We start from the raw sequence: 15,475 nt of genomic DNA on the forward strand, positions 1-15,475 counted from the left end.
CATTAAAAAGATACTGCTGTAGATAGTATTTCCTGTATGGTGAGTAAATTGGACATGTCAATTAGAAACGTTCCAAAGTCTCTTCCTAGTGTATGTTGCAGATTGTTCATATTGTTCCACAGTCCAATTTTTAGTAGATTCCGAGTTAAAGAACACAAGTTGACTGGAACTATTTTACTGAACGGTTTTGTCCAGTTTTGAATTATTTTTCTGGATCTTCACTGAAGGATTTCATTGATGCAATATGTACAATGTACACTTGGAACTTTAATGAAGTGAAAATTGATTTTGTCATTTACTGCTATTAAATAAAAACACTGTACAGCACATCACATCATTATCACTATGAAATTGTAAAATATTGAAGCCGTAATCATTGTATAGAAATATTGCATAACTTTTTAATACACATTCTAATTTTCAAAAAAATTAGTTGTGTTGATAGCAGTAAAAGAAAATCATTAATATTAGATTACCCCCCCCAGAGTGACTTGGTGAGATGTTTTGGCGGCCACGTTCAGGAAGTGCTATCGGCCCGGGAGAAGATGTTCAGGCTGGCCAGTCAGATTGCTAGTCAAAATCACAGCAGGAGTATTGAGCGGTACTTCAGGAACAGTTTGGGCGAGGTTGTGGTAGAACTAGCGAGACTAGCTCGAAAGTAAGTACTTCCAGTTACAACTTCCTGTACTTCAGTTTTAAAACATGCGACATTGGTAATATTCTATCACTGTTGCACATCGTTTAATGTTACAAAACGGTAGAACAGCTTGTCTTAATTTGTGGAATTTAACTTGTATCATGTCTATGTATTCAGGTATGTGGTACATGTCTTTTTGCTCAGTATTATTTATTTTACTCGCCATTTCCATTAGAACTTTAGCGTCGTTTCCAACACATCAGTAATTAGTTACACTGCCTGATTGAATATAATCTCAAATACATCACTCCTTCTTGTCGGACTGTGTAATTATTGTAATTTTGAAAGGTATGTCCCCCAATAACCTGCTTTAGGTAGAATATCTCCACTAATACCTACACTGCCGTCCTTGTCGACTGTTCTCTGCCAACCAATATTTCCTTGACATCCTGAAATCAGAATTTTTCTGGCCGTCGCTTTTATTTCCGGAAAGGTGATTTCAAGCTTAAACATTTATTTGTTCATCTTTCTTGTAGTAAAAACCAGAAGAATTTCCCTTCTTTCTCGATTTACATTTTCACCTAGTTCTTTTAGAATCCTTTTCTTTAACTTGCAAGCATCTGGATGAAAGAACATGCTAGCGTGTTCATAGAGTAAGGTTGTGTTACTGCCGTTTCCAGTTATTTTTGCATTTTTCGGTGATTAATAAATTGATTTTTTGCTTATATATTGAATAATGGTGTAATTGCTGTGGCGCAATTTAGTAATTAAACTTAGAAAAAGTGAAAATAGAACTAGTAATTTTTTATAAAGGTTAGAATTGTTAAATCTGTCACTGTCTGTGGTGGGGATGGACATAGGACAATAGTGAAGAAAATACAATGGAGCTGTATGTATTTGGCTAAATTGAACTTTAGTTACAATTTATTTTAAATCTCATTGACAATTGACAGCTATGAGGTTAGCATACTGGACTCCCACGCGGAGGTCCCGGGTTCGAATCCAGCAGCTGACCCTTAGATTTTCTCTTCCTAGGAGCTTCTTACAGCTCACTGTCCGGTGATGGACAGTGTTGTCTGTAACGAGAGAACACTGTCCGGAGGCCGGCAGTGCACTGGAAAAAGCTCCGGGCGCTAATAACCTCAGCTGTTGATGCGCCAAAATAATAATAATAATAATGCTAAGTTACAATTTATACTTTATCTTTGATTGTATTTTTATCTGAATTATTTTAGGTTTTAAGATTCACTGAATTGTACTGATTTACGTCAGTCACTGATTTATTTGTTGAAGCTTATTATATTCTTTAATTTAAGTATGGCAATGTCTTGTAATTTATTAGAAGATATTACATTAGAAATAAACAGAGTAGGCTCTGCATCTGAGCTTTAGGCTTTGATTGATGACAATGGATCCAAAATCATTATTTATCTTTGTCGTGCATAATTTCATCCATATAGAGAAGTTAAGCCACTTTTATTGGCAATGACTTATAATACTTTGAATAGCTGGTAATCAAAATTTTCAGAACCCTTTATAATAATTTTTCTATAGGAACGACAATCTGCATGTAGCTTGCACAAAACTCACCATTGCTGAAGAGTTTGGAGTTCCCAAATTATTCATTGAAAAAGCTAAATACCATAGATCTAAACGTGAAGCAGAGACAGCTCTAATCGTGCTCAAGCAAGGTATTGACGAGCTAGAGAAAAATGGACACCCGCCGACTAATCAAATTGCGGCTGTTATAGCTAAGGTAAGTAATTATATATAGCTCAACTCCACAGGAAGTAGTAGATAAGCGACTTCTTCAGCCATTTTGTCGTCTCTATTGGTATCCCTACCTAACTACAATTACTGGGATATAAGGACTATTGGCATCCCGGATACTATTGAGCTGGGTGCATCGCATATCTGAATTCTTTTGTGACTTGAAACCTAAGCATGCTTCTAAACTGTCCATAACTCAGTGCAACGAACATACATACCTTTCAGATAATGAAGATGAAATAAACCTTTAACAGTTACGTAAGTAAAGTAATCGCCTATTTTTTTTTACTGGCGGGACTTAACTTCCAGGAACCTAATTTCGACAACCGTAACCTTTCCTTTTTAGTTAGTACCATAGTCCAGTAACAGATCCAACATCTGTGTAGAATTAAGACTAACCAACCATAAGCTTTCCTGTTAAATGGTCTGTGTCAGTATATTGTACTCATCTACTACCTATAAAACTGCTGGTTGATTCTCAAAAACTGCACGAAAAAAATAATTTGAAAACACCCAACTTTGACGATTTTTATCTTTTTTTTCTATAAAACATACAAATACTAATTTTTTTATTTAAATATAAAAGGATATATTCTCGTCTGTAAGGGTGTTTTTTTTCAGCAAAGCAGATCAAATAAGATTTAAAGAAATAGGTTGCCAAAAATGGCATACGCGACATATTCAGAAATTATCTTACCTTTTTCGTAAACTACTTTAGAGCCTGAACTATAATTCGATTTTTGTGAATGAGGGCCTTTAACAACCTACAGTTTAAAAAGAAGAGTTTAGCGGATTATCAGGTGACAAAAAGTTCCGATTAGAAGAAAGAGAAATCAGCTGAGAAAAATGGGGAAAAAAGTTATAAAATTGAAATAAAACAATTTTAACGAACTTAAAATGAAATTAAGAGCTGAAGTATGAATGAAATGTTGGGTACTTGCTGTTTTGTATGCCTTTTGGCGTTTAATCAACCCTTGTAAATTGAATGTGTTTTTTAAAGAGATTTTTGTACCTTTTGGATAGTTATTAATAAGAGAATCTTCAACTTTAAGCATTACGACTGTGATACCAGATTTCCTTATTTTCTAGGCCAAACTATTGATAGCTAAGTACAACGAAGAAAACATGAACGAGGATTACAACCAATGCTTCAAGAACTACCAAGAAGCTGTTACTGCTTACAAGACGGAGAAAAATTATATGTACTTAGCTAATTTCTTGTACAGAGCATACCAAAAAGACCACGAGCCCGATAAAACTAATGCAAAGAGGTACGTTGTGCTATGAAAGGTTCTTTATACTTTATTAAACTCTTTATCCATCTCTAGCCTTCATCTGATTTGCAAATATTCCAAAATTGAGTGACTATAACAATGATTATGAACATCCGGTGAATTGGCCCTTTCAAAAATTGTCAATTATTTTTTTTTTGGGGGGGGGGGAGAATTTCTTGTAAACAAGTGGTTCCAACGCTCTTGATAGTTAATGTAGAAATGAGTGATAAGTAGGGAACGGATTCGTATGTATTTACATATTTTTTTCTAGGCAATTTACAGACGTTTTTCAACTAGAAGTATTCATACTGACACTTTTTAAGCCGTTTGAGTCTACTTTTATTTCACATATTTGGATGTTATCGCATATTTATACATATTTGATTAAAATAAATAAATATTTCTACATATTTAATCAAAATATGTACATATTTCAACATATTTTTCATTTTGGGCATATTTTCATAATTGGGAGGTGGTTGACAGGAACTGTGAACCACAGACTGTAGGGCATTACAATGGTTATTGTAATTTACACAGAATGCTGCTAAACAGTGACGGGCACTTGTTAGTTCTTTGAAGTTGTCTGACGTTGTCTGTTCTTTCAGCTCGTTCGTTGAAGTGTCCAATTCATTTCGTTCGGTCACTTAGTGTATTCTTTTTTGGGTGAAATGCCACGAACATCGGCCTCAAACAAACAACTGGTTGCTAAATATCTTCGCGAGTTTCCAGCAGAACTTTTTCGAAGTGATGGAGACATTTTGTACTGCACAGCTTGTGACAAGCGCGTTTCTTGCTCTCAACGTTCCCAAGTCACCCAACATATTGCCACCGGATCGCACATAGAGAATAAAAACAGAAAGAAAAGAGGGCGTCCTATCAAGCCTTCCTTACATCTCCTTCATCAAGTAAGTCTACTCTGAGTACAGATCTGTGTCGGGCTTTGGTTAGAGCAGATATCCCTTTCCACAAACTTAAAAATCCTCATTTCAAAGGATTCTTAGAGACCTAAATTGGGGAAAAAATGCCTGACGAGAACACTCTGCGGAAAAACTACCTGGAAGATATCTATAAAGATACATTAACCAAAATTCGAGAACATATCAAAGATGGACCGATTTGGGTGTCAATTAATGAAACCACTGACGTTGAGGGCAGGTATATTGCCAATGCAGTTATTGGAAAACTTGACAGTGATGCTGATGTGGATTCAAAGCCATTCCTTTTGAACTGTGAGGTTCTCGAAAAATGCAATCATTCCACCATTTCACGATTCTTCGATGCCTCAATGCATATCCTATGGCCCAGTGGAGTTTTGAACGAAAAAGTTCTTTTGTTTCTCTCTGATGCTGCCCCCAATATGGTCAAGGCTGGGCAATCTATTCAGGTATTTTATCCTAAGATAATTCATGTGACGTGTATTGCTCATGCCTTGCATCGAGTAGCAGAAACTGTCCGATCTTTGTTCAGTGACGTAGATTCCTTAATCTCCTCGGTTAAAAAAGTGTTCTTAAAAGCACCAAGTCGCATTAAAATGCTAAAAGATCTCTATCCAGACTTGTGCCTTCCACCAGAACCAATATTGACAAGATGGGGTACTTGGCTGGAAGCAGCTCAGTATTACTATGAAAACTACAATAAAATCAAGAATGTCCTTTCACATCTCGGAGACGAAGCAGTAGCGATAAATACAGCCAAGTCTTTATTCGAGAAACCTAATTTAAGGAACGACCTTGCATTCATTTCTGACAATTGCGTATTTCTTGGACAAGCCATTACCCAACTTGAGTCCCAAAATGTTCGACTGACAGAAAACGTGTCCAACGTTAAAAAAGTCATCGAAAAGGTGGAAGGAATACCTGGGAGTAAGGGAGATCTGATCAGATCAAAACTGGTAGAAGTACTGAGCAAGAACAAAGGGTGGGAGACCATCTGCCAGATTTCTGATATTATCAGTGGAACAGAAGTCACCTCAGAACATCGTGTACCCTTTACAACCAACGAGATAACTTCTTTCAGCAAGGCACCTACAACATCTGTAGATGTTGAACGATCTTTTAGTCGTTACAAGTCCATCTTACGCCCAGATCGTCGTCACTTTACGTTCCAACATTTGAAATTTCATGTGGTTGCAAACAATTTTGAAGAGTGAAGTTTTCAAAATTGAAAATTTAACACATCTTTTTATAAATAGTAAAAATGTTCTTTGTTGTATAAATCATTATAACTTGTAAAAACAAATTATTTTGTTCCTAATAAATTATTATAAATTGTAAAAATGTTCTTTTCTTGTATAAATAATTATAACTTGCCCCCCCCAAAAAAAAATTCATTTTCATAAAAAAAAGTCCATTTTACTTAAATATTCCAGAAAATATTTTAAGAAAATCACATATTTTCCACATAATTGACGAAAATAAATGCATATTTTAATTAAATATTTGGCATTTTTAAATACATAAAATGAATATTTTTACAATTTATAATAATTTATTAGGAACAAAATAATTTGTTTTTACAAGTTATAATGATTTATACAACAAAGAACATTTGTACTATTTATAAAAAGATGTTTTAAATTTTTCAATTTTGAAAACTTCACTCTTCGAAATTGTTTGCAACCACATGAAATTTCAAATGTTGGAACGTAAAGTGACGACGATCTGGGCGTAAGATGGACTTCTAACGACTAAAAGATCGTTCAACATCTACAGATGTTATAGGTGCCTTGCTGAAAGAAGTTATCTCGTTGGTTGTAAAGGGTACACGATGTTCTGAGGTGACTTCTGTTCCACTGATAATATCAGAAATCTGACAGATGGTCTCCCACCCTTTGTTCTTGCTCAGTACTTCTACCAGTTTTGATCTGATCAGATCTCCCTTACTCCCAGGTATTTCTTCCAACTTTTCGATGACTTTTTTAACGTTGGACACGTTTTCTGTCAGTCGAACATTTTGGGACTCAAGTTGGGTAATGGCTTGTGCAAGAAATACGCAATTGTCAGAAATGAATGCAAGGTCGTTCCTTAAATTAGGTTTCTCGAATAAAGACTTGGCTGTATTTATCGCTACTGCTTCGTCTTCGAGATGTGAAAGGACATTCTTGATTTTATTGTAGTTTTCATAGTAATACTGAGCTGCTTCCAGCCAAGTACCCCATCTTGTCAATATTGGTTCTGGCGGAAGGCACAAGTCTGGATAGAGATCTTTTAGCATTTTAATGCGACTTGGTGCTTTTAAAAACACTTTTTTAACCACTGTGATTCACAGTCTGTGGTTCACAGTTCCTGTCAACCACCTCCCAATTATGAAAATATGCCCAAAATGAAAAATATGTACATATTTTGATTAAATATGTAGAAATATTTATTTATTTTAATCAAATATGTATAAATATGCGATAACATCTAAATATGTGGAAATATGTGAAATAAAAGTAGCTCAAACGGCTTAAAGAGTGTCAGTATGAATACTTCTAGTTGAAAAACGTTTGTAAATTGCCTAGAAAAAAATATGTAAATACATACGAATCCGTTCCCTACTTATGAGTAACGAACCTGATTATCTGAGTGATCCTTATGATTAATTGAGTGTCGTCCAATTTTTCAGCCAACCATCATAGTGAAGTTTACAAGATTAATAAAATATATAAGTTAAACGGAAAGCGCTTTTACAGAATAGAAATTTTAAGTTTATTTATTACACTTCCTTTTTTTAACTTTACGATTCTAATCTTGGAATACTCGTATATTTCCACAGTTATATTTATAATTAGAAATATTTTCGGTTTCGTTTTAGCTGTGTAAGTTTAAGGGAGTCAAGAAGAGGCTGGTACCTCACAACAGCCAAATGTAGACCTAATCTTAAAATCTTAGCCTATAATTGGTAACTGAAATCAAGTACCATCTATCTTTACGTGGTGTTCAGTTTTAAGATAGTTTTACGAAAATTTTACAAATTTTGAATTATAATAATTGGAATAACAGAAAGTCTTATGTTTCATATCTTAGATTTTTGTTTTTTCTTCAGAGAGAGGCAAGTGTTATCGGCCGAAAACTTCAGCAAATCACTGCTATATGGCTGCAAGTATGTGTATCAATCGATGTCGTGTCTGCTGAATTTATGGCTGGACTATGGTGCTCGCTTCATGAAGGATGCCCCAAAACCGCGGCCCTGTTCCATCGATAACGTAATAACACTCGAAAAGTTCAATAAGATTATGAGTAAGTGTCATTTTATTATTTTGCCTTTATCTTCATAATTTTCTGTAATGTGTCATCAGAATGTGCAAAACGAAATGAGGGCGGGAAGCACATTCCTGGAGTTTGGTTTTAGACCAGGATATTTACCACACTACAAGTTCAAGCGAACTTGTCTGTCCTTTATCTTTAGTTTTTCATGAAATTTTCTTTGTGTTCAAGAATACTTATTTGAAACGTAAAATGTATTCTTTCTTCAGGATGGGGATGCAATCTTAAGCATCTCTTTAAAGAGCCTAAATTAGTACAAAAACAGGACTATTACCTTTATAGGAATCTGCAATCTTTCTTAAACTTCTGTCTAAAGCGCATTGTACATTTACGTATAAAAATACAACAATGTACAATCTACAGTGAGTCTGATAACTGTTGTCGCGTTCATCCGTGAACCTGTTCTTCTCCATGATTTCAGCCTTTCCCACTAATGGTCAACCATATTAAGAGGGACTGCAACTTTAAGTGAGCCGTTCAACTATTACAGTTTACTTTATAAATCTACTAGAGATTGCAAACTTCAACCTTCAGTTTGTGTGTGAAGCATGTTAATGAAGTCTACATATGTTTGCCACATTGTGTATAAAAATAATTACTAATATTATAATGGGAGAAATTGCTACTTTAGGTTCCCTCTAAAGTGCCACAAGTCACCAAAAATTTAAAAATGAACTGTTATTTTGTTTCGTTGGAAAGTGACCGGTGTGTACAATCCACATCTCTAACCTCTAAAGCGTCCCATGGCAGTAAATGTACTTATTACCTAATACAGTATAAGAGGAAATATCTGCCCCCTGTATCTGCAAAGTACAAAGTTAACTAGAAAGTGAAGAAAACTGTTGTGTAACGGACAGCTCGAGTCCTCTCCTAGTTGAGTTATTTAAGAAAAACTAAATCTATGATTTGTTTCAGACCAAAATGTAAACAGTCTTCCTTCCTATTTATTTATGACTTCGTTTTCACTGATCCTGGCCAGAGTTAACCATATGTCGTTACCGTGTTACAATATACTGAAAGCTATCATAGTGAATATAATCCGAGATTACCCGCAGCAGGCTATGTGGACAGTCATCACGTATTACAACGTAAGTAGGTTCGTAGTTAAAAGAATATAGAGTGAAATAGCCTTAAAATTTTGTGTGATTTTAAGATATTGAGAGAAGCCAGACATCCCGGGAAACTTAGATTTTAGTAGTCAATTTCAAAGGTCAATTCTACGGTGGAGAATTTTTTAAGAAAGCCATGGACGTTGAATCAAAACTTAGCAAACTCGTACATTCGCTGTAAAACTAACTGGCAGTCTAAAGACATCATTAGCTAGTTATGTTCATGATGCGGGAACGTGAAAAAAAAAATTGGATAGTGGCGCTTAAACTCATAACTCAACGTACCTCCACCATAGCGAATTCTTGAAATTGAAAATCCAGTTGATATGCGCTTTTACAAAACAGTAATCACATGTAATAAAAAGTGGAGATTTTTATCTTCCTGAGCATTACCGCTTATTACTCCGCCTTAGCCTACTCTATCCGTCCCAACAATTTCCCGAATTATGCAGCACCCTTCCAGATTTTTATATAAACAGGGTTGAACAGCTGAGTAACTCTTTCTCTCTGGATTGTTTCCTGGCTACTTTATCATTTGCTTTACTGGACTATATGTTCTGCACTGTGTATTGTACCAAATATATTGATTGCTATTACTATTGCTCTTGTTCGTCCATGAAGCAAATCCATCACCTCGGAACTTGCTCTCCATCATTTTACGCCTTCCCTAATGGGTTGTACATAACCTTTTTATCCTTCTTTTTTTTCTTGTTATTTCGAAGCTTTACAAGGTCTTCCAGCTTCTTCAGAGATAACCCATGCTTTCAGAATCTTATGAGAGAACAGCTTTATCTCTCTTTTGGCCCATCAAAAACCATCTCCTGAGAATAATTTATTTAGAACTTTGCCGTACTGAGTTTTTCCATTAAAAAAAGCTTAAAATTTGATTTTGCGGAGATAGATGACACTACAATTAAGAGAGTAAGAGAAGACTTTGGGAGTAGCTGTAAGAGAAAGCTGTGTACACACCAGTTTTTTTTAAACACCCTTATTAATTTTATGTTTAATACTTAGTCACCTTCTTTTATTACAGTCCTCCGACGAGGGGCAAAAAGTTAGGATGAAGGAGATCCTGTCGGAAGTGCAGGCTCTACGCATTGCAAGTCTCAATAAATTTATCAAAGCTTTCCTATTGCTAGTTGATGTATTGGTCCAAGTTTGCCACAAGAAGATTCCTGGCCATGTAAGTAATACATTTTCTCATTAATAGATCTGCTTTATTTAATGTGAATAGTGTCCAATAGAAGTTTAGCAGACCTATGAACTTTAAATTCTGAAAAAATCTTGTCCGATTGGTCAATTTTGGTTTCTTAATCAGGTACCACCTATGTTAACCCATTACCTGCCATAGGCCCCATTTGGGGATCATAGCTTTATTTAGGTTTTTCTGTCGGCAGAATTGAAAGTTTTGATACTGAACCCTTCTATATCGTTAATAAAACAGTGTGTAAACAGTGTGCGATTATGAGGGAGATACCAGGAAACAGGAGGATTCACGCGACGACCAGGGCAGGGCCGGCCAAGATCCATTTCATTAAATGAGGACCGATTCATGCGGCTACAAGCCCTCAGAAGTCGCCAGACCACCTCACCTGCTATCCAAAGTGACCTCAGGCGTGCCACAGGAACCGTGATTTCTGCTCTAACCGTTCGTAATGGGTTGAAGGAAGGTACCCGATAAAAGTACCACGGTTGACCAGAAGGCACTAAATCGCCAGCCATCTGTTTGTCAGTGACCATCGTAATTGGCTCATCGGGTAATGGAGGAAAGTTTTCTTCTCTGATGAGTCCAAATTTACTCTGTGCCAAAATAATGGGCGAATGAAAATATACAGTCGAGGAAACGAACGTTTTCTCTTTTGTGCACTACAACAAACGTCACCATTTGGCGGCGGATCAATTTTGGTTTGGGCAGGAATTCTTTCACCGACAAAAGTGACTTGGTTGTGTTCGCGATTGGAAGTTTGACAGCTCAGCGGTACATCAATGAATCCACGTCCGCGGAAGACACTTGCTGTTGTAAATCATTCCTTTTCATGCATGATGGAACCCGCCCTCATACTGCAAATGTGGTAGGTGAGTTCATAAATAGCAATAACATTCTGTCTCGGCTGGCCAGCTTGTAGCCCGGATTGGAATCCGATTAAACACTTATAGGACCAGCTGGGGCAAAACATTCGCAATCGTCCTGACTCGCCACGAACATTACCAAAGATGGAACAAGTCCTAAGAAAAGAAAGGGAAAGAATTCCACAACAAAACATTTGGCGCCTAATAATGAGCATGCCAAGACGTGTGCATGCTGTTATTCAAGCTCACGGTAGCAATAAGAGGTACTGAGCACGCAATCAAAAAGAATTTCAAATTTTTCTGTATTAACTTTTTTTTTTTAAATTTTTGCACAATTTTAATAAATTTTGTCTTGTGTAAAAATGTATCTCATAAATTGGCATAACTTCTATTCTCTATCACTCTTCTCTCTGCACTAATAACAAAGTGTTGTCAGTCTTATTCTTCTAAACAGATTGAACTGTGGGCTTCTTCCAGTTGCCCTTTAATTTTTTTGCTGTGTGTATTATCAGTGGTCTGTAACAAATTCCTGTAAAGGCTGAAACACTCAGATTTCATGGCCCGATTCACAGACTCTTCCAAACTAGGCCGTGTTATCCTCTGCAATAGCTCTGAAAACTTAGTCTTCCCCTAACACATTGAGATTTGAGAAACCAAACAAAAGAGAGTACTTTTGGGAAATGTTAGACCAATCTTTGAACATAGTAGGTCTTTGTTTACTATTTCATGGGCTACAATTTTGGAAAGGCCACAGTCAATGGCAGTTAAAATCTTGAATCAGAATTTAAAATGAAGACGCAGTGTATACATGTAAACTTGACCTATTTAATTTTCTATCATCAAGATGAAAGCAGGGACTGTAGAAGGAAGTGCACAAATTTTTTTGAGGAAATACTTCTGAAATTTTTCCAGTATCTAAATTCGCTGGTAGCACCAAACTTGAACAGCGTAAAAAATTATTGAACATAGCACACTGTATTAAACGCGATATTTAGCTTTTAGGAGATTTCATACTCTGTTTAGACCCAATTTTGCTGTAGAAAGTTTGTCTTCATGATGTATACAGGGTGACCACAGTTATATGCTCCACCCACTTTTTTTTTTTAACGGCGGGAAATTTCGAAAAAATAAAAAGCACGTATTTAATCATTTTTAGTCTAGTTTATTTTCAGTGATTGACCCATTTTTTTAAACCCCTGTATCTCGAGATACAGCATCAAACTTTGTTTTTTCTAATAAATCGTTATATTTTTGTTTGCATATTTTTATAGTATTCAAGCTCCAAAAAAACAAAAAAAAATTTTTTGAAATCGGTTAGGTTTTTCAAAAGTTATGGTAATTTAAGATATGAAAAACAAATTCAATTTATTATCAAAATTACGTTATTTTTTTTTTAAAGAAGCTGTTCAATCTGGGCATAATCAACGGATAGGGAAGCCAAAACTCTGGACTCCCACGCTTTGCTTCTAGCAGCACTTATGGTGGCGAAGTCTAGATCTAGGTAGGCTAGAGTTATTCGACGTTCAGGTTGTTTTTTCTACAAACGTTTGGTGTGGAGTTTTAGGAAATCAACTAATCGGCCCATACTTCTACAGAGAGAACTTAACTGGTGAAGGTATTTAACTTTTTTTAAGAGATATTTTGCCAGTTCTGCTTGAAGATATTCCTCTACAACGTCGGCTAGATATGTATTTTCAACAAGATGGTTGCCTGGCACATAATGCGAAAGTTGTTCAAAGTTACCTGGACAGAAATTTCCATGAAAAGAGCATAGGGTCACCTCGATCTCTGGACTTAACCCCAATGGACTATTTTTTGTGAGGATATCTAAAAAATAAAGTGTACAGTAACCTTAATCCCTTGGCTTCAGTAGATGATCTGAAACGTCGAATAACACTAGCCTACCTAGATCTTGACTTCGCCACCATAAGTGCTGGCTACAAGCAAAGCGTGGGAGTCCAGAGTTTTGGCTTGTCTATTCGTTGATAGTGCAAGTTTGAACAGATTCTTTAAAAAAAAATAACGTAATTTTGACAATAAACTGAAATTTGTTTTTCATATTTTAAATTACCATAACTTTTGAAAAACCTAACCGATTTCAAAAAATTTTTTTTTGTTTTTTTTAGAAGCTCCAATACTATAAAAATATGCAAAAAATTTATAACTTTCCATTTGAAAAACAAAAGTTGGATGCTGTATCTCGAGATACAGGGGTTTAAAAAAATGGGTCAATCACTGAAAATAAACTAGAATAATGTAAGAGGGGCACAGGGGCACTGGATTGAGTAGCACCGCGAGAGGGTCGAGGAGTAGGGCGCAGTTGGAGTGGGGGCCGAGTCGGCACGGCACATACAGCGAGAAGTCAGTTCTGCCCAGAGCCAGGGCGAGGTTGTATAGCTAGACTGACTGCTACGAGCCCTTTTGCTACATCGGACGCCCTAAACCGGAAGGTGACCCAGACGCGCTGGACGAACAGGCATCCCGTTTGGAGAGCAAGGCGAATAATCACTTTTCCTTTTATTGTTTGATTTATTTTATGTTTACCCTAACTTCTCAATAAACAAGGTTATTTCTGTTGGTTACTTAATTGTGTTATTCCCCGGCCATCCCCATTCTTACAGTGGTGTCAGGTGTACATATATGTATATAAAATAAAAAGAGAAAATTTTGAGTTTAAGGTTGGCATTGTATTGGAGTATAATAACATAATTACCTTTTTTTTATTATTATTTTTATTTTATTTTATGTTTTACGCTGCTAGCGTTTGGTATTAACATATTGGGTGTTAACAAAGGAATTCATTTTAGTTAGTTTTTGTCTTATGTTTGGTATGAGAGTGTGTTACGTCTAGTAAAGTCCTTCGTACTGAATTTTCCTATATACCAGAAGTGAATCATAACTAATGTATAAAGGAATAACTGTATGTAAATAAATGTAAATAGTAATAAAAGTGTACATAGTTATAGTGTAATAGAAAGTAAGTGTAAGAAATAAATTGTGAATAAGTAATACGGCTACGAGTGGAGTAACCTTGAACAAGAAACAGTAGCTGTCTGTTACTACCCAACACACACACATACATAGCCACCAGCAGTAGAGACTGCTTATACATACGTACTCTTATATAATTAATTTTGATAATTTTTGGATCTTTATAAGAAACTGCTAGAATAAATTTAGTTTCGAATTAGTACGACCAATTTCAAGAGGGCATTTTAATTTTTGTTGTTTTTTGTGGTAAAGAAAAAAAAAAAAAAAAAAAATTAATTAATTTTGATAATTTTTGGATCTTTATAAGAAACTGCTAGAATAAATTTAGTTTCGAATTAGTACGACCAATTTCAAGAGGGCATTTTAATTTTTGTTGTTTTTGTGGTAAAAAAAAAAAAAAAAAAAAAAAAATGGAAAAAAAGGTAGAACAACTAGAAGCGGAGCTGAAAAAGTTAAAAGTAGAATACACTACCTTGAAACAAACAACTATGATGAGCTTAACAGAGGTAACTAGAACCGAAGAAAGCAAAATTAAACGAGATATGTCATTACAATCTCTAATTCGCCCTTGGGGGGGGGAGAGAAGATGAAGAAAGTGTAGACAACTTCTTAAAGAATATAGAGAGGGTAGCAAAATGTGGGGGGTGGACGGAACAGGATAAAACACTTATCTGCCAACTGAAGTTGACAGGAGCGGCAGCAGCTTGCGTAGCGGGGTTCCCTGCACTTCTAGAACCCACCGCAACCTTAGCACATTACCGTGAGGTGCTTACGGAACGATTTGGGCCTACTCAATCCCCAGCGGAAAAACTACTGCAATTAAATGCAGTGTCGCAACGGGTGGGGGAATCAGTCAAAGAGTTTGCAGATCGTTGTCGTAAACTGGGGGAGGATACTATCCCGTACGAAGCAATGTCCGCGGAGGAGATGGAATGGACACGGAAACAGATAATGCAAGTTACGCTAGCCGCGTTTATGAAGGGATTAAGAGGGGAAATCGGGTTACCATTGCGGTACCAATCCCCAAATACATTCAAAGCGGCCATAGAAGCAGCCACGATCATAGAAAGCGCCCAAAACCAGGTACCTATTCTGAATGAGGTGCGGGCAATCCAAGGGAGGAGTGGAGAAGAAGAGAGGAGGTCCCCCGGCCTTGTAGGAAACCTTACATGCTTTAGGTGCCAACAGAAAGGGCACCTTGCTCGGGAATGCCCTCGAAGGAAACCCCAAACTTCCCAAATACGGATTCCCCCTAGGAAGTCGAGTGAGGATAGGCGAAACCAAAAGGGGAACTGCTACGTGTGTGGACAAGTGGGCCATTTTGCACGAAATTGTGCACGAAAAGCAATACCAGTGTCCGTGTGTGCGTGTCAA

At 36.3% G+C, this 15,475-nt stretch overlaps 1 protein-coding gene across 6 annotated transcripts in view; it reads left to right on the plus strand.

Annotated features, from left to right (window-relative positions):
• mei-41 (ATR serine/threonine kinase meiotic 41) overlaps window positions 1-15,475 on the plus strand; it is a 105,405-nt gene that overhangs the window by 65,448 nt on the left and 24,482 nt on the right. For 4 of the 6 annotated variants that reach the window (XR_012463090.1, XM_074143653.1, XM_074143649.1 and 1 more), the window contains 6 exons: window positions 486-658; window positions 2,192-2,393; window positions 3,497-3,678; window positions 7,711-7,904; window positions 8,847-9,019; window positions 10,074-10,223. Coding sequence is in view for 3 of the 6 variants with exons in the window: in XM_074143653.1 (XP_073999754.1) it covers window positions 486-658; window positions 2,192-2,393; window positions 3,497-3,678; window positions 7,711-7,904; window positions 8,847-9,019; window positions 10,074-10,223 (1,074 nt within the window). In the remaining 3 variants the exon portion in view is untranslated. Of the gene's footprint in view, window positions 1-485; window positions 659-2,191; window positions 2,394-3,496; window positions 3,679-7,710; window positions 7,905-8,846; window positions 9,028-10,073; window positions 10,224-15,475 lie in introns of all 6 variants that reach the window. The other 2 variants (XR_012463091.1, XR_012463092.1) reach the window with 1 other exon arrangement.

Source organism: Rhodnius prolixus, unplaced genomic scaffold, assembly GCF_049639745.1.
Source record: "Rhodnius prolixus isolate KJV_2025 unplaced genomic scaffold, Rpr scaffold_12, whole genome shotgun sequence".
In the NCBI taxonomy this organism is placed as follows: Eukaryota; Metazoa; Arthropoda; class Insecta; order Hemiptera; family Reduviidae; genus Rhodnius; species Rhodnius prolixus.